The 24539-nt window shown below is 44.0% G+C and overlaps 2 protein-coding genes across 3 annotated transcripts; one reads left to right on the forward strand and one right to left on the reverse strand.

The window, feature by feature from the left end:
- Positions 1–12: 12 nt before the first annotated feature.
- LOC139391890 (NF-kappa-B inhibitor-interacting Ras-like protein 1) lies at positions 13–6670 on the forward strand. 2 transcript variants are annotated; one of them, XM_071139506.1, is made up of 4 exons: positions 13–154; positions 321–431; positions 4903–5144; positions 5439–6670. In XM_071139506.1, the coding sequence occupies exons 2-4, from the start codon at positions 338–340 to the stop codon at positions 5679–5681; spliced, it is 579 nt and encodes a 192-aa protein (XP_070995607.1). In that variant the 5' UTR covers positions 13–154; positions 321–337; the 3' UTR covers positions 5682–6670. The 2 variants fall into 2 exon arrangements, with proteins under 2 accessions (XP_070995607.1, XP_070995608.1); XM_071139507.1 differs by having other exon boundaries at positions 109–431.
- Positions 6671–6849: 179 nt separating this feature from the next.
- On the reverse strand, positions 6850–23481 carry LOC139392134 (ubiquitin-conjugating enzyme E2 E1-like). Its single transcript, XM_071139865.1, has 6 exons — positions 23329–23481; positions 22344–22492; positions 21750–21800; positions 10588–10720; positions 7637–7784; positions 6850–7446 (listed from the first exon to the last, which is right to left on the reverse strand). Exons 2-6 carry the CDS (start codon positions 22484–22486, stop codon positions 7349–7351), a joined length of 573 nt encoding a protein of 190 aa, XP_070995966.1. The 5' UTR covers positions 22487–22492; positions 23329–23481; the 3' UTR covers positions 6850–7348.
- Positions 23482–24539: the final 1058 nt, after the last annotated feature.

Genomic DNA, 24539 nt, shown 5'->3' on the forward strand with positions numbered 1-24539 from the left:
TGGGATTTCCTTGTTGTCAAAACACAGAATGGATGCTGTGATTTTAGCTAACGTTAGCTAGCTAAATCACTTCAAAGTTACGTAGATACCCAGTTTATTGCTATAATAATTGTAATCTCTCCATTTGTCAAACTCTGTCAGCTTTTAAACCAAGGTAATTATTTTATTGCATCAAGCTAACGTTAGCTATGTAACTTTGGATGCGATGTTTACGAAGATGCTTCCATAGATAGAACAATGAGCAAATATTTGATGCTTCCCGCTAGTAGTTAGCCAGCTCATCTTCTAGCTATTTTACGTTTCATTTTCTGCTATTGCAGGTTTTTGCGTTATCGAAATGGGGAAAGGTTGCAAAGTTGTGGTGTGTGGTTTGGCATCTGTAGGAAAAACAGCCATCCTTGAACAGCTGTTGTATGGCAATCACGCTGTTGGTAAGTTGATGACTGTAAACTTGAACTTGCCTGTGGTTGTGAGAGATGAACACTGTAAAATGTGCTTGTAGTGTTCAAAGGGAATTAGCATTGCATTGGAAAATGTAGCCTGTAATGTCCAGTTATTTGGAGCAAGACAGCGTTCTACTTTTCTTTCACTATGCAACTTTAGCAGATTAAATCTGTGACTAAGTATATGCATGGCTTCATATGAAGGTGAATTGAAGACCATGATCTGGGGTGAAGCAGAGAACTGATAAAGACCATCCAGCATGGTGTGGGCTTGTTGTGGCCTTATAGCCAATGAAGAGACTATTTATGCTTGATCCGAAAATGTGGTCAGAGGAGCCTTATGGATGGTGTGACCCAATGAGCTACATACTACATTGCTGTGCGCATCTCAAATGTTGTAACAATGCAGAGGGCTCCACATAACTCTGCATTGACATGATTGGCTGATGGTAGGGGAGGGAGGGAGGTCCTGTTTAAACACAAATTCACTTCCTTCACAACAGCTCTGCATTGCTCCTCCAAGCCAAGAAGTATGAATGCCCTGAATTCTGCAGAGGCCGTATCACTGTAAATGCTGCACGGCCAATGCAGACGTCGGATTGCTGTTCATTGACTATAGCTCAGGCTTCAACAACACAGTACCCTCTGTAATATTCATATGTGTAAACATACTGAATTGTAATTGGATGCATTTTACCGCCATATCATACTGTGCTATGATTGGTTAAGACCACCCAAATGGTTAGGTCATGGTCAGTTTGATCCTGGTTGGCGAAACGTGAACATGCCAGTTATAGCTAGCTAATAAAGAGCTGCGTTAAGAAATATCCTGTAGTACTGCATTTTATTATTTTGTACAAAGTGTGCAAAACAAGACACCCTCCAAGGTCATCATTAAGCTTTGGGACCTGGGTCTGAACCCTGCCCTGTGCAACTGGGTCTTGGACTTCCTGACGGGCCATCTCCAGGTGGTGAAGGTAGGCAACAACACCTCCACTACGCTGATCTTCAACACAGGGGTGCCATAAGGGTAAATGCTCAGCCCCCTCCTATACTCCCTGTTCACCCCTGACTGCGTGGCCATGCATGCCTCTAACCCAATCATCAAGTTTGCAGACGACACAACAGTAGTAGGCCTGATTACCAACAATGATGAGACAGCCTACAGGGAGGAGGTGAGGGCCCTGTTGAAGTGGTGCAAGGAAAATATACTCTCCCTCAACGTCAACAAAACAAAGGTGCTGATTGTGGACTTCAGGAGACAGCAGAGGGAGTACCCCCATCCATGAAGGTGAAAAGCTTCAAGTTCCTCGGCGTACACATCACTGACAATCTGAAATGGTCCAACCATACAGATAGTGTGATGAAGAAGGCGCAACAGCGTCTCTTCAACCTCAGGAGACTGAAGAAATTTGGCTTGGCCCCTAAGACCCTCACAAAATTTTACAGATGCACCATTGATAGCATTCTGTCAGGCTGTATCACCGCCTGGTACGGCAACTGCACCGCCTGCAACTGCAGGGCTCTCTAGAGGGTGGTGCGGTCTGCCCAACAGATCACACTGCCTGCCCTCCAGGACACCTACAGTACCCAATGTCACAGGAAGACCAAAAAGATCAAGGACATCAACCACCTGAGCCACGGCCTGTTCACCCCGCTATCATCCAGGAGGCGAGGTCAGTACAGGTGCATCAAAGCTGGAACCGAGAGACTGAATAACAGCTTCTATCTCAAGGCCATCAGGCTGTTAAATAGCCATCACTATCCGGCCTCCACCCAGTACTCTGCCTTGAACTTAGTCACTGTCACTAGCCGGCTACCACCCGGTTACTCAACCTCGCACCTTAGAGGCTGCTGCTCTATAGACATGGAATCACTACTCACTTTAATAATGGAAAACTGGCCTCCCGAGTGGCGCAGCGGTCTAAGACATCACTAGATACCCGGGTTCGATCCCAGGCTGTGTCACAACCAGCCGTGACCGGGAGTCCCACAGGGCAGCGCACAATTGGCCCAGCGTCGTCCGGGTTAGGGGAGGGTTTGCCCGGGGGGGCTTTACTTGTCTCATCACGCTCTAGCGACTCCTTATGGTGGGCCGGGCGCCTGCAGGCTGACTTCGGTTGTCAGTTGAACAGTGTTTCCTCCGACACATTGGTTCGGCTGATTTCGGGGTTTGGCGGGTCATGTATCGGAGGATGCATGACTCGACCTTTGCCTCTCCCGAGCCAGTTGGGGAGTTGCAGTGATGAGACAAGATTGTAATTGGATATGACGAAATTGGGGGGCAAAATACAAAAAAAATCTAAAAAATAATAATGATGGAACACTAGTCACTTTAATAATGTTTACATACTGTTTTACTCATTTCATATGTATATACTGTATTCTAGTCAATGCCATCGTATTCAACTATTGGTGTATGTGTACTATTCTATCCTATGTATTCTACAGATATACTAAATATTCTATCCACATACTGTCCAGTGTCTATACATTCCATCATATATACATATATACACACACAAACACTCCGACATTGCTCACCCTAATATTGATATATTTCTTAATTCCATTGTTTTACTTTTAGATTTGTGTGTATTGTTGTGAATGATTAGATATTACTGCACTGTTGGAGCTAGGAACACAAGCATTTCACTACACCCGCAATAACAACTACTAAATAGAGTGGGGCAAAAAAGTATTTAGTCAGCCACCAATTGTGCAAGTTCTCCCACTTAAAAAGATGAGAAAGGCCTGTAATTTTCATCATAGGTACAGTTCAACTATGACAGACAAAATGAGAAGAAAAAAAATCCAGAAAATCACATTGTAGGATTTTTAATGAATTTATTTGCAAATTATGGTGGAAAATAAGAATTTGGTCAATAACAAAATACTTTGTTATATACCCTTTGTTGGCAATGACAGAGGTCAAACGTTTTCTGTAAGTCTTCACAATGTTTTCACACACTGTTGCTGGTATTTTGGCCCATTCCTCCATGCAGATCTCCTCTAGAGCAGTGATGTTTTGGGGCTGTTGCTGGGCAACACGGACTTTCAACTCCCTCCAAAGATTTTCTATGGGGTTGAGATCTAGAGACTGGCTAGGCCACTCCAGGACTTTGAAATGCTTCTTACGAAGCCACTCCTTCGTTGCCCGGGCGGTGTGTTTGGGATCATTGTCATGCTGAAAGACCCAGCCTCGTTTCATCTTCAATGCCCTTGCTGATGGAAGGAGGTTTTCACTCAAAATCTCACGATACATGGCCCCATTCATTATTTCCTTTACATGGATCAGTCGTCCTGGTCCCTTTGCAGAAAAACAGCCCCAAAGCATGATGTTTCCACCCCCATGCTTCACAGTAGGTATGGTGTTCTTTGGATGCAACTCAGCATTCTTTGTCCTCCAAGCACGACGAGTTGAGTTTTTACCAAAAAGTTATATTTTGGTTTCATCTGACCATATGACATTCTCCCAATCTTCTTCTGGATCATCCAAATGCTCTCTAGCAAACTTAAGACGGGCCTGGACATGTACTGGCTTAAGCAGGGGGACACGTCTGGCACTGCAGGATTTGAGTCCCTGGCGGCGTAGTGTGTTACTGATGGTAGGCTTTGTTACTTTGGTCCCAGCTCTCTGCAGGTCATTCACTAGGTCCCTCCGTGTGGTTCTGGGATTTTTGCTCACCGTTCTTGTGATCATTTTGACCCCACAGGGTGAGATCCAGATCGAGGGAGATTATCAGTGGTCTTGTATGTCTTCCATTTCCTAATAATTGCTCCCACAGTTGATTTCTTCAAACCAAGCTGCTTACCTATTGCAGATTCAGTCTTCCCAGCCTGGTGCAGGTCTACAATTTTGTTTCTGGTGTCCTTTGACAGCTCTTTGGTCTTGGTCATAGTGGAGTTTGGAGTGTGACTGTTTGAGGTTGTGGACAGGTGTCTTTTATACTGATAACAAGTTCAAACAGGTGCCATTAATACAGGTAATGAGTGGAGGACAGAGGAGCCTCTTAAAGAAGAAGTTACAGGTCTGTGAGAGCCAGAAATCTTGCTTGTTTGTAAGTGACCAAATACTTATTTTCCACCATAATTTGCAAATAAATTCATAAAAAATCCTACAATGTGATTTTCTGGATTTTTTTTCTCATTTTGTCTGTCATAGTTGAAGTGTACCTATGATGAAAATTACAGGCCTCTCTCATCTTTTAAAGTGGGAGAGCTTGCACAATTGGTGGCTGACTAAATACTTTTTTTGCCCCACTGTATGTGTATGCGACCAATACAATTTTATTTGGATTGGCCATGCAGCGCCTTTTAAGAGTTGAATAACCCTGCTATAGAATATAAATACGGTATTTAACCGAGAGTTGAATGAGCACTGCCTACCTACACTACCTACTAGACTGTTGTGTTGAACACAACCATTGGATGATCCACTGTCTCCTGTCTGTTGCAGGTTCAGAGTCCACTGAGACCCAGGAGGATGTGTATGTGGCATCGGTGGAAACGGATCGTGGTGTAAAGGAACAGTTACGTCTCTATGACACCAGGGGGCTCCACGACGGCCTGGACCTTCCCAAGCACTACTACTCTGTGGCAGACGGCTTTGTGCTGGTCTACAGTGTGGACAGCCTGGAGTCCTTTAAGAGGGTGGACGTCCTCAAGAAGGAAATAGACAAGTCCAGAGACAAGAAAGAGGTACTGGGATTGTGAATGATTGAAACTCTCCCTAAGGATTGATAAGTGTGTGTGGTTTTAACATTTTAGTCAAATGAGCCAGGTTTCATTTATTGTTTTGGTCACAAACAGCTAATCAATCAATCAAATGTATTCATAAAGCCCTATTTACATCAACAGTTGTCACAGTGGTTTTATTCTAAATCGGCGTAGACTCTAAATGGCAAGCAGAAGCACATTGTCCACAAACCAGAACCTCATACTATTGTTGTTGAGTTTAGTTGAAGTGTCCCCTCTTCCACCGTCTTCCTCCAGGTGATGGTGATCGTGCTAGGGAACAAGACAGACCTGCGTGAGCGTCGTCAGGTGGAGCAGGAGGCAGCGCAGCAGTGGGCGCGGGGGGAGAAGGTCAAGCTCTGGGAGGTCAGCGTCACTGAGAGGAACTCTCTCATCGAACCCTTCACCATGCTCACCAGCCGCCTCACACAGCCTCAGAGCAAGTCTGCCTTCCCTCTTCCAGGACGCAAGAGCAAGGGCACGGCGTCCAACGACATATGAACTGAACTCAACCTCAAGAGCACCTAAGTTCCAAGTACTTCAGGGGGGAGATGTTACAGAGTAGGGTTGATGAGTTAGCCAGCCAACTTCAATTAATATTCTGACTTCATATCACCATGACTCTACATTCCATAGACAACCAACAACCCATATTAAGAGCTTTTTATTTTATTTTTTATTGACTAGCAAATCAAGAGATGTATCTTAATGTTTATCAAAGTGAGCTGGCTAAATGAGTGAGCCTGCTTTTTGGTGTCATCATACACCCCTCTGGTTTCAGTGTGTCCCATCCTATGGGATGACTATTGTAGCCGCTGTACAGCAAGGTCTAGGCCCATCTAATGCGCCTTTAGAGTGAGGCATATTACCTAGTGTATGGCCTACTACCATATAGTGTACGGCATATTACTAGATACTACCTAGTGTATGGCCTACTACCATCTAGTGTACGGCATATTACTAGATACTACCTAGTGTATGGCCTACTACCATCTAGTGTACGGCATATTACTAGATACTACCTAGTGTATGGCCCGGTAGCAATAAAAAAAAACAATGGTACGACCTTGATCAGGTATGTTGCTCATGTCTGATTATTAAATGTCTGTAAATGGTTGTTTTTGTGTATTTGTTAATACAAAAGCTGTGTAGTTTATTAGCTTTGTACATGTTTTATTTACCTAATTTATTTGTCACTTTACTAAAAACTTCATTCCTAGCGGGTAGGAATGGGATGAAATGTGGCTTCTGTCATGTGTCCAAATAATATCCTCTCTCCTGAAGTGTACACTCGTTCAGTACTACAAACGTAGAAGCATTGGATTGGTGGAGGCATGGGCCAGGAGTTTCCACCATATTTCTGAAAGTAATTTTCTTTCAATTCAGTGAATTGAAGTGAACACTGAGGATGGAGGGATAATTTGAACATTGCCTGTGTCCTTCATGTCTTGTGTGAGACCTAGCTAAATAAATGTCATATTTTATGCTGCTACTTAGTTTGTTTTGTTTGTTGCTGTCCATCTGCTTCCTGACATATGCACATTTCAGTTTGACCGCCATTGAACAATGACTGTATATCAGCAACACACCTAGACATTATGTGCTGTATAGGCTAAATACCAATGTTTCAGCAATATGTTATAGCAGATGAAATGATAGATATGCAAGAGCGCTTACACCAACGGTTACTTTATTATGTGAAATTCACGTTGACATGAGATTAGGAATTCTACCAGAAAACCATTGTGTCACACCTTTATACAAGCAGTCCAACAATTTCAAATTAATTTCATTTCGTAGTATAATTAGCAAAAAAATCATTTACAGAACGTTAAGGAAACATTGAAAAGCATTATTACCAAAATCTTCATTATAATATACGGGCCGAGAACTTAAAAAAGACCATGAACAAAATATCAGGAGATAAGACAAATTCTAAGAAAAATCCTTCCCTAGTCTCCAAGCTCCCGTTTCCCCCAACCTGACAGTCCCCGAGTCATCCCAGAAAGACGACACCTCCCCCTCATGTTGCCCCGGATTGTAGTCATTAGGGCATGCAACAGAAAACCTTTTGCAATGGGAAACAGAAATGAACGTTTCTTATTGGACAATTCCAAGTAGTTCCTCCCCGTTTCAGTCCCTAATGAATACGACCCAGTCCTGTGTGTCTATGTGGCGTATCTCTTGGTCCACTGTTTGGCTATCCTGTCGTGCTCTGGTCTGTTGGTTGTGTACTGGGTGGCGATGCTTCCTACCAGAGGGTCAGCTGTGAGGGGTGGAGATAACAGAGTTATAGATAGGCATCAACTATAGCTTTGACCAGCCAGCACGTACACACGGAATTCCACATATGACAATGTTTGAAATAAGACTACAATGCCCGTCAAATCAGCCACTGTAATTAATTAATTTCAATTGAACACGCATTACAGTAGTATATGGTACTTAAGTCTTACCAGGGTTGCAGTCAGTGAGCAGGGAGCAGATGGACAGCAGCACCTTGGAGATGGTGAGGGCGGGGCTCCAGTTGTCCTTCAGGATGTCCAGACAAATCACACCCTGACTGTTGATGTTACAGTGGTAGATCCTGGTACGGAACGTCACCTAGGAAACAACAACGTTTCTCTAGAAATCAATACACCCGACTGTCATTGATGTTACAATGGTAAATCCTGGTACGGAACGTCACCTAGGAAACAACAACGTTTCTCTAGAAATCAATACACCCGACTGTCATTGATGTTACACTGGTAAATCCTGGTACGGAACGTCACCTAGGAAATAACGTTTCTCTAGAAATCAATACACCCGACTGTCATTGATGTTACGGAACGTCACCTAGGATACAACCAAGTTAAACTACAGTTGAAGTCAGAAGTTCACATACACATAGTCATTAAAACTTGTTTTTCATCCACTCCACAAATTTCTTGTTAACTATAGTTTTGGCAAGTGAGTTAAGACATCTACTTTGTGCATGACAAGTAATTTTTCCAACAATTGTTTACAGACAGATTATTTCACTGTATCACAATTCCAGTGGGTCAGAAGTTTACATACACTAAGTTGACTGTGCCTATAAACAGCTTGGAAAAATCCAGAAAATTATGTCTGGCTTTAGAAGCTTCTGATAGGCTAATTTACATAATTTGAGTCAATTGGAGGTGTACCTGTGGATGTATTTCAAGGCCTACCTTCAAACTCAGTGCCTCTTTGCTTGACATCATGGGAAAGTCAAAAGAAATCAGCCAAGACATTAGAAAAAAAATAATTGTAGACCTCCATAAGTCTGGTTCATTCTTGGGAGCAATTTCCAAACGCCTGAAGGTACCACGTTCATCTGTACAAACAATAGTACGCAAGCATAAACACCATGGGACCACGCAACCGTCCTACCGCTCAGGAAGGAGACGCGTTCTGTCTCCTAGAGATGAATGTACTTTGGTGCGAAAAGTGCAAATCAATCCCAGAACAACAGCAAAGGACCGTGTGAAGATGCTGGAGGAAACAGATACACAGGTATCTAAATCCACAGTAAAACGAGTCCTACATCGACATAACCTGAAAGGCCGCTCATCAAGGAAGAAGCCGCTGCTCCAAAACGGCCATAAAAAAGCCAGACTACGGTTTGCAACTGCACATGGGGACAAATATCTGACTTTTTGGAGAAATGTCCACTGGTCTGATGAAACAAAAATAGAACTGTTTGGACATAATGACCATCGTTACGTTTGGAGGAAAAAGGGGGAGGCTTGCAAGCCGAAGAACATCATCCCAACAGTGAAACACGAGGGTGACAGCATCATGTTGTGGGGGTATTTTGCTGCAGGAGGGACTGGTGCACTTCACAAAATAGGATGGCATCAGGAGGTAGAAAAATGATGTGGATATATTGAAGCAACATCTTGACATCAGTCAGGAAGTTAAAGCTTGGTCGCAAATGGGTCTTCCAAATGGACAATAGCCCCAAGCATACTTCCAAGGTTGTGGCAAAATGGCTTAAGGACAACAAAGTTAAGGTATTGGAGTGGCCATCACAAAGCCCTGACCTCAATCCCACCTAAAATTTGTGGGCACAACTGAATAAGCGTGTGAAAACAAGGAGGGCTACAAACCTGACTCAGCTCTTTTTATTTATTTTTTATTTTACCTTTATTTAACTAGGCAAGTCAGTTAAGAACAAATTCTTATTTTCAATGACGGCCTAGGAACAGTAGGTTAACTGCCTTGTTCAGGGGCAGAACGACAGATTTGTACCTTGTCAGCTCGGGGGTTTGAACTTGCAACCTTCCGGTTACTAGTCCAACGCTCTAACCACTAGGCTACCCTGCCACCCCTCTGTCAGGAGGAATGGGCCAAAATTCACCCAACTTATTGTGGGAAGCTTGTGGAAGGCTATTTGAAATATTTGACCCAAGTTAAACAATTTAAAGGCAATAATACCAAATACTAATTGAGTGTATGTAAACTTCTGACCCACTCGGAATGTGATGAAAGAAATAAAAGCTGAAATGAATCTCTCTACTATTATTCTGACATTTCACATTCTTAAAATAAAGTGGTGATCCTAACTGACATAAGACAGGAATTTTTACTAGGATTAAATGTCATGAATTGTGAAAAACTGAGTTTAAATGTATTTGGCTAAGGTGCATGTAAACCTCCGACAAACTGTAGATCAATGCACATTGTGGTTTATGTGCTTTTTCCAGTCCTTCGGGAGCTGAGCATCTCTTTGTGCCAGTAACACAGAAGAAGAGGAGCGAAACATTAGGAAGACAAGAGACTAAACATCATTAGGGAGCCACCTCTGACCTCCGGGCTGACTGCCTGAACAGTGGAGGGATCAGAGTGGGAGTGACATTGGAGACGCACCCTTTGACTCAATCACACTCTCCCCCTCTATCTCCCTAGCTGACTCATTCTCTCTCAATCACTTCATGAGTGACTAACCATGCTGGCCTGCTTGTGGAAACTGTGCTCCCAGGTTATTCCAAGGTGTGGAGGGGATCTGCTAGTCTAGTCTGTGGTGTTTGTGTACCCTGTTCTCAGACAGCAGCTATAGGAGTATTGGTTACATTGGTAGATCCTGAAAGAAACACCAAAATAATCTGCTCAACAATGCTTGGAGGATGGAAACTCAGTCTAATCATTGAAGCCACATTTCTATTCAAGCCTTTTGAGTCTGGTTTGGTTGGTTGGTTTGGTTAAATTGACCATTAACTGTAATTGGCAGAAAGAACTAGAGGCCCTGCATTTCAATAAAATCCAAGTGCAATCGCTCCCTCCAGCGGTCAACTTTGCAATAACAAGTTCCCTTCTCTAGTGAGAAAGTGGTAGCCTACAAAGCTGTGTAATCGAGGAGTGTTATATTCATTGTTTGAGTTGTTTTGACTGGAGTCTTTACCTTGGGTGGTTTGAAGGGGTAGTCTGGTGTGAAGGCGATATCTAGGAAGAAGACTCCTCCCTCGTATACAGAGCCTGGTGGTCCCAGGATGGTGGATCTCCACTCATAGATGTTGTCTCCTTTTGGACCCGCACTGCAAACACACAAACAGGCAACATAGGTACATTGCACTGTTTCATGGCATTGGAGAAATGAAGGGTGAAAGACAAGATGACAGAATGTGATGAAGGAATGCAATAATATTGTGCTTTACACTTGGTTTCTCTGTAGAACATACAAACACACAGGCTATTTGATTTATAGAGATTGAGGCTTTCTAAAATATCTGATCTCAAACTAATAACTAGCTCAAAGTAAAGGTTAACTAACACATTAAAATGCTAATACTTGTGTATCAGAAAACAGAAAAACTGAAATGTAGGCATCATTGTAATAATAATTCCATATATATATATATATATATATATATATAAAATCCACTATCATTCACAGCATTATCGATGTAGCGCATTACCAGCGCAACCTGCCACGAGTCAAGTCATCGCCTCGTAGTAAAACCAAAACAAAGCTATAGTGCTATGCAGTTTATTTGCTCAGTGACATAAGACAAGTTGACAGGGGTTGAATGGAGCTTCTGATAGTCCACTGGATTAAGGCCACCCACCAGTATTGAGTAATGTAAACACAGAAATGGTCTACGACGAAAAACGCCTTGTTCATGGTCATGGTTCATGGTCATCGACCAAAATGCATGCTTTACATTGAAGCTAACAGCAAAGCTAATTAGAAATCAATGTGAAAACATAACTTAATTTTATGCCCATCACCCCCCAAAAAATACTTTGATGCCAAAAACACAGGACAGTTTCTTTATAAAATACAGTACTTAATTCTATGCCAAAAACACAGGACAGTCTCTGTATAAAATACAGTACTTAATTCTATGCCAAAAACACAGGACAGTCTCTGTATAAAATACAGTACTTAATTCTATGCCAAAAACACAGGACAGTCTCTGTATAAAATACAGTACTTAATTATATGCCAAAAACACAGGATAGTGTCAGTCTAAAATACAGTTCCTAATTCTATGCCAAAAATCTGTATATAGAAGTATTGTATCATTTCACATTAAAACATCCAGCCTGTGTGGTTTCTCTGCCTGACAACAGATGTGTGTGATACACAGCAGAGCCACAGAAGAGAGTCTGTTCTCCACCCCAACAGACAAATGTCACGTAGTGTTCCCAGCAGGGGTGATATGGCCATGCTGCAGTCAATGTAGTCGTTCAGTTCAATATGCCACACTAATAGTCACTGTTGTGTTGTTATTCAGTTCAATAACAGGCAGGGGCTTCTTTTCTGACCTCAGAAAGGATACAGACAGAGAGAAAGGAAAGGTGGGGGCAAGATCAGTCCACATTTCAGCTGGGAGACTGTGTTTGTGATGAAGAACCATCAAAATGTCTACACTCAATGCATCAGTCAGGTAACAAGTGGAATAACAGATTTTTCTCATTCTCCAAAACGCTTTTGTTCACTTCTGTGATACTGTTGCTTGTTTGTTTGTTTATTTTGAATCTTTTTGCAAACAACAGGGGATAATCTTCCAAGTGTAAATAGAAATGGTCATCCCTGTGAGAGTACAGGCCAGTTGTATCAGGGGCCAGCATAATGCATGCAACTCCTGACTTCAGTCTGTATCTCAACTCTCACTTGACACCTTGGCTTGCCAGGAATATGTCTAAGTGCAGATACTGTCCTCTTTATGTGTCATCACATCATCTCGAACCCATTAGCAGCTGCTAGCACTACCTCTTTTTATAGCACTAACCAGAAACACAGTGTAATGTACACTAGGCTGTCATAACAAAATAGATAGCATAATGACGCCACTTCAACAGAGCGGCTGAAAGACTGAAGAAACACTACCCATTCCTGATAATGGCAATCGCACAGAGATGCAGTATACATAGAATAATATCTAATATTTTTTTTTGGGGGGGGGGGTAATCGGCCTGTGAGTGAACCTTATTTTCAGTAACGTAAAGATAATATTTACCAAGCATTCCAGGAGTAATGGGAATGCTTCAAGGCTATAGGTCATGCATTTCATTAAATAGGAGAATAGAAATAATTCAGTCCACATTCATATCATTATAGACTATGGGGATATTGTGTATGGGATTATGAATACAGCTGCCACTGTATTGAAGCCAATGGACAGTTTATCATAGCGCACTACGTGTTTATCATAGCGCACTACGTGTTTATCATGATGCACTACGTTTTATTACGGGCAATAGGCTGGCCCTCTTTGAAGTCTCGTAGATCGATGCATTGCACTCTAGTTTATAAAGCCCTCCTGCATAAACTTCCTCAGTATCTTACTTCATTGTTAACTTATAGAAGTACGAGATACCAGCCCCGGCCTCAGGGATGGCCATCTCTGGAGATCCCTTCCAGTTCCACTGAGTTGGGTCCAACTGCTTTTTTTTTTTGCACCTTACGTGTGGAATGATCGCCAATGCCCTTTAAAATTGGAGGAATTGGTGCCTCTAGGGCAGGGGTATACAACAGGGGTCTGCGGGCCCCCTATGGGTCTATATAGGTACTGCAGTGAAAATATATATACTGAAAAAATATATAAAACGCAACATGTAATGTGTTGGTCTCATGTTTCATGAGCTGAAGTAAAATATCCCAGACGAATAAAAAGCTTATTTCTCTCAAATTGTGCACAAATTTGTTTACATCCCTGTTAGTGAGCATTTCTCATTTGCCAAAATCATCCATCCACCTGACAGGTGTGTCATTTCAAGAAGCTGATTAAACAGCATGATCATCACACAGATGCACCTTGTGCGGGGTACAAAAAAAGTCCACTCTTAAAATGTGCAGATTTGTCACACTACACAATGCCACAGATGTCTATATTGAGGGACTGCACAATGGCATGCTGACTGCAGGAATGTCCATTAGCGCTGTTGCCAGAGAATTTAATGTTAATTGCTCTACCATAAGCCTCCAACGTTGTTTTAGAGAATTTGGCAGTACGTTCAACCGGCCTCACAACCCCAGACCACGTGTATGGTGTTGCGTGGGTGAGAGGTTTGCTGATGTCAACGTTGTGAACGAGTGCCCCATGGTGGCGGTGGGGTTATGGTATGGGTAGGCATAAGCAACGGGCAACAAACACAATTGCATTTTATTGATGGACATTTTAATGGCAATTGTCGTGCCAGTCATCTGCCACCATCACCTCATGTTTCAGCATGATAATGCATGGGCCCCATGTCGCAAGGGTTGGTACACAATTCCTGGAAGCTAACAATGTCCCAGTTCTTCCATGGCCTGCATACATAATTAATGGGTGACATGTCTGGTGAGCCTGTTTGGAATGCTCTGGATCGACATGTACGACACCGTGTTCCAGTTACCGCCAATATCCAGCAACTTGGCACAGCCATTGAAGAGTTGGACAACATTCCACAGGCCACAATCAACAGCCTGATCAACTCTATGTGAAGGAGATGTGTCGCACTGCATGATGGTGGTCACACCAGATACTGACTGGTTTTCTAATCCATGCCCCTACCTTTTATTATTATTATTTATTTATTTTTTAAATCTGTGACCAACAGATGCATATCTGTATTACTAGTCATGTGAAATCCATAGATTGGGGCCTAATGAATTCATTTCAATTATCAGAGTTCCTTATATGAATTGTAACTAAGTAAATTATTTGAAATTGTTTCATGTAGCATTTATATTTTTATTCAGTATTGTACTAAAGCGATTACAATACAACTAATGTGTATATTGTGTTATAAATGTGTTGTTGTGCTAAACAGGGCTCTTCTGGAAAACAGACCTTGGTCTCAGTATTGACTCCCTGTCAAAATAAAGGTTAACTAAATAAAATAAGGCAACACTTTCCCAACGGACCATGAACACAGCAAGCAAAACAGCCTCCATTATCCCAACACTGGGTCCCACTCCAATGATCATGACTCCCGAATAAACACAACTCCTTTCAGAAATACCAGCTCAGAGGTACAGTAGGTAGCAGCAGTACTTTGGGTTTTCAACGCTCGCTAACAACACAGCATGGGCTAGACACTTCCTCCCCAGTGGGGAGTCCTTTTTATAGATATGAACAGCTTTAGAGAGACTTAGACAGCAGCCATCACAGTCACACATACAACAACTTCAACACTCTGGAACAGTAACACTCCATTTTGTGTCAAGAGGAGAAAAAAATCCTTGGCTCGCAATCTCTCACTCTAAACATTAGCTCAGAGTACACTAGAGGGTATAAACAAAGAATCACAAGCACCTCAGATGGCTTACAATAACTACTGGCACGCTTCCTGAAGTGAAAACACCTTCAGAAGCACACACACAGACACAACACTCATTAGCCAGCAGTCAATGCTGGGGCTACACAGTGAGGGGGTGAGAGTGAGGGGGGTGAGTAAGAGGCAATAAGAACACAATTGGAACCCACTGTTTTCCCTTCTCATCTGATCTAGGAAGGTAAGCAGGGTCGGGCCTGGTTAGTACTTGGATGGAAAACTGCCTGGGAATACCAGGTTCTGCAAGCTTAGGGCGGCAGGTAGCCTAGCGGTGAGAGCGTTGGGCCAGTAACCAAAAGACCACTGGCTCAAATACCCGAACCAACAAGGTGAAAAAGCGGTCTATGTGCCCTTGAGCAAGGCGCTTAACCCTAGTTTGCGCCAGGGGTGCCGTACTCCTATGGCTGACCTTGTAAAACAACATTTCATATTTATTTTTTTGACCACTATCCCAGTCACAGAGCAGTTACACACACACACACACACACACACACACACAAGCTTTCAATGTTCAATTACTATCATGAGCCCTAACTCTGAGAATGTCAAGAATCCAATGAGACGCCACCGCAAGGCCAGACACCCAGGGGCTACATCCTGAAGGGAGGGACAGGGAGGGAGGGAGAGTGTGTTTGTCAAAGAAAGGAAACAAGTGCTAGAAAAAAAAGTGCAAGGGAGTAGTAGCCAAAGAGCAGCTAAGGAAACAAATGAAGGTGAGAGAGATGAGGGGGAGGGAGAGAGCACGTGAGGGGGGAGGGGGGGGGAGAGAACATGTGAGGGGGAGGGAGAGAGCACGTGAGGGGGGAGGGGGGGAGAGAGCACGTGAGGGGGAGGGAGAGAGCACGTGAGGGGGGAGGGGGGGGGAGAGAACATGTGAGGGGGAGGGAGAGAGCATGTGAGGGGGGAGGGGGGGGGAGAGAACATGTGAGGGGGAGGGAGAGAGCACGTGAGGGGGGAGGGGGGGGGAGAGAACATGTGAGGGGGGAGGGGGGAGAGAGAACATGTGAGGGGGAGGGAGAGAGCATGTGAGGGGGGAGGGGGGGAGAGAACATGTGAGGGGGAGGGAGAGAGCATGTGAGGGGGAGGGGGGGGAGAGAACATGTGAGGGGGAGGGAGAGAGCACGTGAGGGGGGAGGGGGGGGGAGAGAACATGTGAGGGGGAGGGAGAGAGCATGTGAGGGGGGAGGGGGGGAGAGAACATGTGAGGGGGAGGGGGGAGAGAACATGTGAGGGGGAGGGAGAGAGCACGTGAGGGGGGAGGGGGGGGAGAGAGCATGTGAGGGGGAGGGGGGGGGAGAACATGTGAGGGGGAGGGGGGGGGGAGAACATGTGAGGGGGAGGGAGAGAGCACGTGAGGGGGGAGGGGGGGGAGAGAGCACGTGAGGGGGAGGGGGAGAGCATGTGAGGGGGAGGGAGAGAGCATGTGAGGGGGGAGGGGGGGGGGAGAGAGCATGTGAGGGGGAGGGAGAGAGCATGTGAGGGGGGAGGGAGAGAGCATGTGAGGGGGAGGGAGAGAGCATGTGAGGGGGAGGGAGAGAGCATGTGAGGGGGAGGGGGAGAGAACGTGAGGGGGAGGGAGAGAACGTGAGGGGGAGGGAGAGAACATGTGAGGGGGAGGGAGAGAACATGTGAGGGGGGGAGAGTGAGGGGGGGAGAGAACATGTGAGGGGGAGGGAGAGAACATGTGAGGGGCGGAGGGAGAGAACATGTCAGGGGGGGAGAGAACATGTGAGGGGAGGGAGAGAGCATGTGAGGGGGGGAGAGAGCATGTGAGGGGGGGAGAGAGCATGTGAGGGGGGGAGAGAGCATGTGAGGGGGGGAGAGAGCATGTGAGGGGGGGAGAGAGCATGTGAGGGGGGGAGAGAGCATGTGAGGGGGGAGAGAACATGTGAGGGGGGAGAGAGTGAGGGGGGGAGAGTGCATGTGAGGGGGAGGGAGAGAGCATGTGAGGGGGAGGGAGAGAGCATGTGAGGGGAGGGAGAGAGCATGTGAGGGGGAGGGAGAGAACATGTGAGGGGGGGGAGAGAACATGTGAGGGGGGGAGAGAGCATGTGAGGGGGGGAGAGAGCATGTGAGGGGGGGAGAGAACATGTGAGGGGGGGAGAGAACATGTGAGGGGGGGAGAGAACATGTGAGGGGGGGAGAGAACATGTGAGGGGGGGGAGAGAACATGTGAGGGGGGGAGAGAACATGTGAGGGGGGGAGAGAACATGTGAGGGGGGGGAGAGAACATGTGAGGGGGGAGAGAACATGTGAGGGGGAGGGAGAGAGCATACGAGGGGGAAGGAAACGAGTGTGTGATGTTAGCACTATGACGACGACAAGACCATTTAAAAATAGAACAAGGCTGGAGTGTGTGTGTGGCATTCCCCGTGTCAAGTATAATTAGCTTTTGATGAATGTCATCTGAGGAACTTGCCATGTAGTGGCCAGAAAACATGACATGCTAGCTATGGCAGAAAACATCCAGTTCAGGAAAACCAACTGATAGATTCATGAAAACTACTGACAAAACCACTATATAAATTGCCTCATGCAAAGAATGTAGTGTATCTAAAGATAGGTCCAAGGCCACAAATACCCTTTTCACACTCACTACCTGCACTGTAGGCATACTGGGCTGGCTTGGATGTTTTCACATTGTCACTCCGAGCCATAAGACTGTACTAGTCTGATGAGCTAAAGCCTAGGCATTAGCTCAAGAAGCTAATGCACGTCTTCAGGTCTCAGGCAAGGCGACTCGTCACACAAGCATGGTTCACTGAATTACTTCCATTCTATGACACAACCGTCAGGTCACTAAGGTGGCAGCAGAATGTCTGGTTGGAACATAGTTCACTGGGTCAGCCCCCCAAAACCCCCTCTTTAGTTCACTGGGTTCCAAGCATCTGGGCAACACGTGGTGATGTGGTTATAAACCCCCATAATCCCTCTGGATTAACCAGAGCCCCTTCCACTTTCCAATACCACAGCAGCACCATAGTAGCCCACTACACTAGAGCAGGCCACAAAACCCACCAATGGATGGAATGACTAGAGTCAGTCAAATAGGATTCCTTCCTTCATGGTCCTTTCCAGCTGCAGAGCACAATGCTCCTGTCTCAAAACATGCCATTACTCTCTGACATGTTGAGTGAGCCAGCCTCTGCCAAATCCATAGCAGTCATATGCCAGGGTCATCAGCTAGCTAAATGTCTGTTTTGGAACTGGTTTGTGTGTGTGTCCAACTGGTGGTCTGGAGAGCTGCGCCAACATGTAATCAACTCACTTCTCAGGGTCTAGACAGGACCATCATGACCCACGGTTCCCTAAGTGCGTGTAGACTGGCAAGTGTAGACTGACCGCAGCACAGCAGCTTGTCAGCAGGTGAGCGTAAATTCTGACCTCATTGAAGATATACATACAGAGATTAACTCCCTCAGTGGCCTTCAAGGTTCAATAACACACAATAAGGAACTGCTTGTACATCTCCTGTCTCTCTAGAGAGTGTGTGTGTGTGTGTGTGTCTGTGTAGCACATCTCTTCTCTCCCACTTTACTGGCCTTCCAGGATGCATGTCAGAAGAACTGTGTGCATCATGCCTCTGAAAATACGGAGCGTAGGGGTTAGTAATGTTCTCTAATTGCGCTGGGATTGGCTCAATGTTCTGTCACTCATGGGGACACTAAGTCACCGGCAAATCTAAGGCCAGAGCTCGAACAATTCAAGCCCCTTGGGTGCTGCCATAGAGTTACATTAGAAGTGCCCATCCAAGAAGGCTCAAGGTCATTGGCCACAGATAAAATTACATCAAATCACATTATATCTACAGTAGCTTTGATTGGACTGTTCATGTTAACATCATATGTTCAAAATCTTAGCTAGCAGTCATCATCATGAATCAAGTCGACAATCTACTGGCAAATCCTTTTTGATCCTTGTCATATGAAGAGAAATAATGAAGAGAAATTATAGATAAAACGTACCGGTGCTCCTCGGCCATTGGACATAAACATTACACAACAAGTTGGAAATTGCAAACTCAACAATGAGTGGTTTGGAAGGAATCAGTGGCTAACTGCAAGCATTTCAAAGCAATCACTAGCCTGCTCTTCAGTGGAGTGGGTTGAGTGGGTTTATGGTCCCAATTCTGGGTTTAAGGGTCTTCCAATGATAAACATTCAACATTGGCCATGCTGTCAATCGAGCATGATTTCTAAAAAAACAACTGTTAACTCATAACTGGGAAATCTGACTTCAGTGAGTTCAAGACAACTGGGAACTCAGGAAAAAAACTGGCTCCGACTGGCAAAATACGTTTTGTACGGTCATCCAACTCGGAAATGTAAGTCGGAAACTCAGACCTCTTTCTAGACCTGAAGATCACTGATGTCATTGTGATTCGACAAGTTCCCAGTTGTCGTGAAAGCACCATAAATCCAGAGAATGCCAGACTTTGATGACAAAATTTGCCCATGAAGGACCGCCGCGCCACCTTCCTGTTCAAGTGGGCACAGCACATGGTGAGTCCAAAATTTTATTTTATACTGCTGTATAAATTATGTAATATGCTGGGGAGATATACAGTGCCTTGCGAAAGTATTCGGCCCCCTTGAACTTTGCGACTTTTTGCCACATTTCAGGCATCAAACATAAAGATATAAAACTGTATTTTTTTGTGAAGAATCACAACAACAAGTGGGACACAATCATGAAGTGGAACGACATTTATTGGATATTTCAAACTTTTTTAACAAATCAAAAACTGAAAAATTGGGCGTGCAAAATTATTCAGCCCCTTTACTTTCAGTGCAGCAAACTCTCTCCAGAGGTTCAGTGAGGATCTCTGAATGATCCAATGTTGACCTAAATGACTAATGATGATAAATACAATCCACCTGTGTGTAATCAAGTCTCCGTATAAATGCACCTGCACTGTGATAGTCTCAGAGGTCTGTTAAAAGCGCAGAGAGCATCATGAAGAACAAGGAACACACCAGGCAGGTCCGAGATACTGTTGTGAAGAAGTTTAAAGCCGGATTTGGATACAAAAAGATTTCCCAAGCTTTAAACATCCCAAGGAGCACTGTGCAAGCGATCATATTGAATTGGAAGGAGTATCAGACCACTGAAAATCTACCAAGACCTGGCCGTCCCTCTAAACTTTCAGCTCATACAAGGAGAAGACTGATCAGAGATGCAGCCAAGAGGCCCATGATCACTCTGAATGAACTGCAGAGATCTACAGCTGAGGTGGGAGACTCTGTCCATAGGACAACAATCAGTCGTATATTGCACAAATCTGGCCTTTATGGAAGAGTGGCAAGAAGAAAGCCATTTCTTAAAGATATCCATAAAAAGTGTTGTTTAAAGTTTGCCACAAGCCACCTGGGAGACACACCAAACATGTGGAAGAAGGTGCTCTGGTCAGATGAAACCAAAATTGAACTTTTTGGCAACAATGCAAAACTTTATGTTGGTGTAAAAGCAACACAGCTGAACACACCATCCCCACTGTCAAACATGGTGGTGGCAGCATCATGGTTTGGGCCTGCTTTTCTTCAGCAGGGACAGGGAAGATGGTTAAAATTGATGGGAAGATGGATGGAGCCAAATACAGGACCATTCTGGAAGAAAACCTGATGGAGTCTGCAAAAGACCTGAGACTGGGACGGAGATTTGTCTTCCAACAAGACAATGATCCAAAACATAAAGCAAAATCTACAATGGAATGGCTCGAGCTGTTTTGCAAGGAGGAATGGGAAAAAATGTCAGTCTCTCGATGTGCAAAACTGATAGAGACATACCCCAAGCGACTTACAGCTGTAATCGCAGCAAAAGGTGGCGCTACAAAGTATTAACTTAAGGGGGCTGAATAATTTTGCACGCCCAATTTTTCAGTTTTTGATTTGTTAAAAAAGTTTGAAATATCCAATAAATGTCGTTCCACTTCATGATTGTGTCCCACTTGTTGTTGATTTTTCACAAAAAAATACAGTTTTATATCTTTATGTTTGAAGCCTGAAATGTGGCAAAAGGTCGCAAAGTTCAAGGGGGCCGAATACTTTCGCAAGGCACTGTATATACTGTAGCTAAGAAAGTAATACTAAGTATGTTGTGTAGTAAGCTATTAGTAGCCCATATGCCTCACCCTAATAATTTGGTCTATTTTCCCCTCTTAATTTCGCCTATTGTTCTGACTAGGTGGTGCACATGAAGCCTATAACCTGTTTTAAAGAAATGTAATCATCAAATATTTTAAGAGCTTTCAATGTCTGCTTATATGCCCCCTTTATTTATCCTACAGTTCTGACTTGGTGTACAGAGAGAACACTGTAAGAACGGCCCATGTTCTGAATTCTGGTACTGTACATTTCAAAAGTGCTGAACAAATAGTTATATTCACTACGTCCTTTCTAGCTATTAATGTCTTCATTGAAATTACGGATTGCCTCTTATCCGCTTGTCATCCACTTATGCCATATTTTGTACATCTCAATTGTTATTAGAAACCACATTTGTTTAAGCAAGTCAGCCATATCTGCTATGTTTTTAAAAAGGCAGTAAATGAGGCTGAATAAACTGTTTCGCTGTCAGACAAGGCTCCGCTGATAGCCAGGTGTAGCAGTGGTAAGATGTTGGGACTCTGCTGTTGGGACAGCTTTATGTAGGCGCTAACAGTTTGTGTGCACCATTATAGCGCAATTAATCTATTGTTCAGAGTTGTGTAGTGGCTTTACTAGCATGCATCCCCCCCCCCCCACACAAAAAAAATGTTGTTTTCCCCACCAACATTTACATGCTAAAATCGCACACACACACCTGCAGTTCGGTGGCGGATCCAAAGTAATGTCAGCCAACTCCTTCTGAATTCTGAAATAATGCACAAAAATGAAAATGGTCACTCACATAGTCCTTCTTGATTCTAACAGAAGATTAATAATAGGGAACAAGATACATTGTCATGGCAGACACTCAAAATATCCAGAATGCTAATTTTACCAAAGGATCAAGACAGACAGTAAATCAGGATGAGGACAAATATAACTATAGATAGACTGCACTGTGCCAGATGTGTTGTTTTATTTTCTCTAGTCTTACCACAATAAACACTTAAAATAAATATGCAAATAAGTTAGTCATCTATTGAATCATAGGCTATTTACAATTTGACAACAATGCACTAGGAAGGTTAAGAACATATTCAAAACGGTAAACAAAAAAAACATTATTCGGAAGTTCATATTTATATATACAGAACCGAATTCAGAAAATGGTCCACTGTAAATTAAACACTATAGTGACACGCGCCAGTCAATGACAAGACGATACATTGTAACAAAAGTGGCCGCGAGTGAGCTACGGTATTATAAAATATCAACTCAGTGAAACGTTGCATTTTTTTGACAGCCTTACCTTTTGGCGCTGGTGGAGAGGAGTTTGGAAGTCTTGCTCATGCTGGCTTTGCTTTCTTCTCGTTTCTTAGGCGCGTTTTTTTCTAACTGCTGATGAGTTGAGGAAGAAGAACTAATGCTGGCACGCGAATCCTCATCCGACATACCGATCTGTACAGACAAAAACAAAAAGCAACATTCAGGCCACAGAAAAACAACAAATACACCTAAGATCCACCCCCCCAATTTCAGCAGCACTGCAAATATTCAATGTAGGCTATCAATAACCAGCGCCATCAATACGACCTTTAGCCTATTGTTGTTAGGCTCCAACCAACGATGTGTTCATAAGTTTACAGCCAATTCAACATGAGTTTATCGTCAAACCATTACCCCCAGTCTTTCTTAACGCTCTAACAGATTAGCCTACTGACCTAAAGCTGATGTTTGCACTGAAGCGTTATTTTAGCTGAGTTGTGCTACAACAAAGGAGCCCACACTCCGCTCTTATTGTGAAATGATTACATTTCATTACAGCAAAATAAGAACGACGAGGAGGTAGCCTGTAGCCTAATTTCCTCAACTGATCAAATAGCCCAATGTAGCCTAAAGTGTATTGGGCGATGTCGCATTCGTTTGGGGAACCTTCCTCATTCTTCATTCCCACTGAGCATTCGTTGACTTGATGAAACTTTCACTTTGAAATCAGATGCTCTTCAATCACCCATAAGAGAATATGCCGAACATGTATGCCAAACTAGTTGAATCTGTAGACCGAAGCCAATGTGTTTTACAATTAGATTTTATATTGGCATCCCTCGATAGGCAGCTAAAGCTGATCTCAGCCCAGTCTTTAGGACGGACCGTTTTCCTCAATTTCAACCCCAACGGCTATAACCTATCCACGGTGGAGATCCAAATGTCGATCCCTCAGACGCGCCAAACAATACAATATAAATATGTATTTCTCGATTTAAAAAAAAGCATTTAGTGTTAGATAGGCCCACCTTTCTTTGTGTCTGTGAGTGCCTCCGTCGCCTGGACGCGTGCCTTTTGCCTCTCGCGGAGCGGAAGTGTGGGTGCAGAGGCAGCAGCAGACGAAGCTAGAGTTATCCAGGGCAATGGATTCCGTCTCGGTTGGGCACACTCGATGACAATGTCAAATTGAGAGAGCTAGCTGAGCACTACTCTATAATTGGAAAGGGGGGGGCAACAAAGAGGTGTGAGATGATTCTGACCATTGTGGATACCATAAACCTATATATAATGTTATCAATGCATCATGTAAAAGTGAAGTCCACCTACACTCCCAATAATCAGCAGAGGGTGACAGAAATATTAGATGTTCTTATCTCTTCTTTATGATGGTCATATTAGGCTACATGAAGTTTCCTGCATTTCAAAGCATTCCTGCAAAATTGGCTTGCATCCTCTTATTGCAGATAGAAATGGACCATGTAGGCTAATGGATAACCTAGCGGAAGAGGCTAACTTGCAGGTACATGCAGGCTACTGCTTTATACCGTCTGAACTCACCTGGTGTATTTGCTTCACCACATGAGATAGCTTCTTCAATGTGACGATGGCAGTCCATACAATGTCCACTGAGCTGCATTTTGAATGTAAACATGACCAATATTAGTCTTAAAATGGTTAATTTGAGTTCAGTAGGCTACAGGGCAAACAGTCAACCTCTCCAGTCAGAGGGTCTGATTGAGCCTAACATTAACCCATTGACCAACACCAACAACCTGTGGGATTTACTGTCCTCAAAGGAGGAAGAACACACCATACTGGCAGCTAACCCATCAAAAAAGAGGTTGAGATATAAGACTTTAAGTGGTATTGTCTTTACCAACCAATCTCCCCTGCCCTGGTCTCTTAGGACAAGCTGGGGGTTGAGGAAGAGAACCAGTGAGGTTATGAGGCTCTGCATCAGAAACAATAATCATTCTTCTTCTCCCTGTGGGGTAAAGATGAGGAGGTAGAGTCCCAATGTCCCCCTTCCATTCCCTGCCTGTCAACAATAATTACATCCCTTTGCTGGTCTCTCTACACTTTGCCGCTTCTCTTTGACGAATACGAATTAGGATCCAACCTACACCAAATCATTTACAGCAGCAAAACACAGAATGTTAAGGCCCGACTCTACTCCTTTCAACACTGGCTGTCAAAAGGCAAAGATTCTACTAATTCATCCTGGATCAGTTCTCTTCTC

The sequence above is a fragment of the Oncorhynchus clarkii genome, chromosome 32, assembly GCF_045791955.1.
Source record: "Oncorhynchus clarkii lewisi isolate Uvic-CL-2024 chromosome 32, UVic_Ocla_1.0, whole genome shotgun sequence".
Lineage (NCBI taxonomy): Eukaryota > Metazoa > Chordata > Actinopteri > Salmoniformes > Salmonidae > Oncorhynchus > Oncorhynchus clarkii.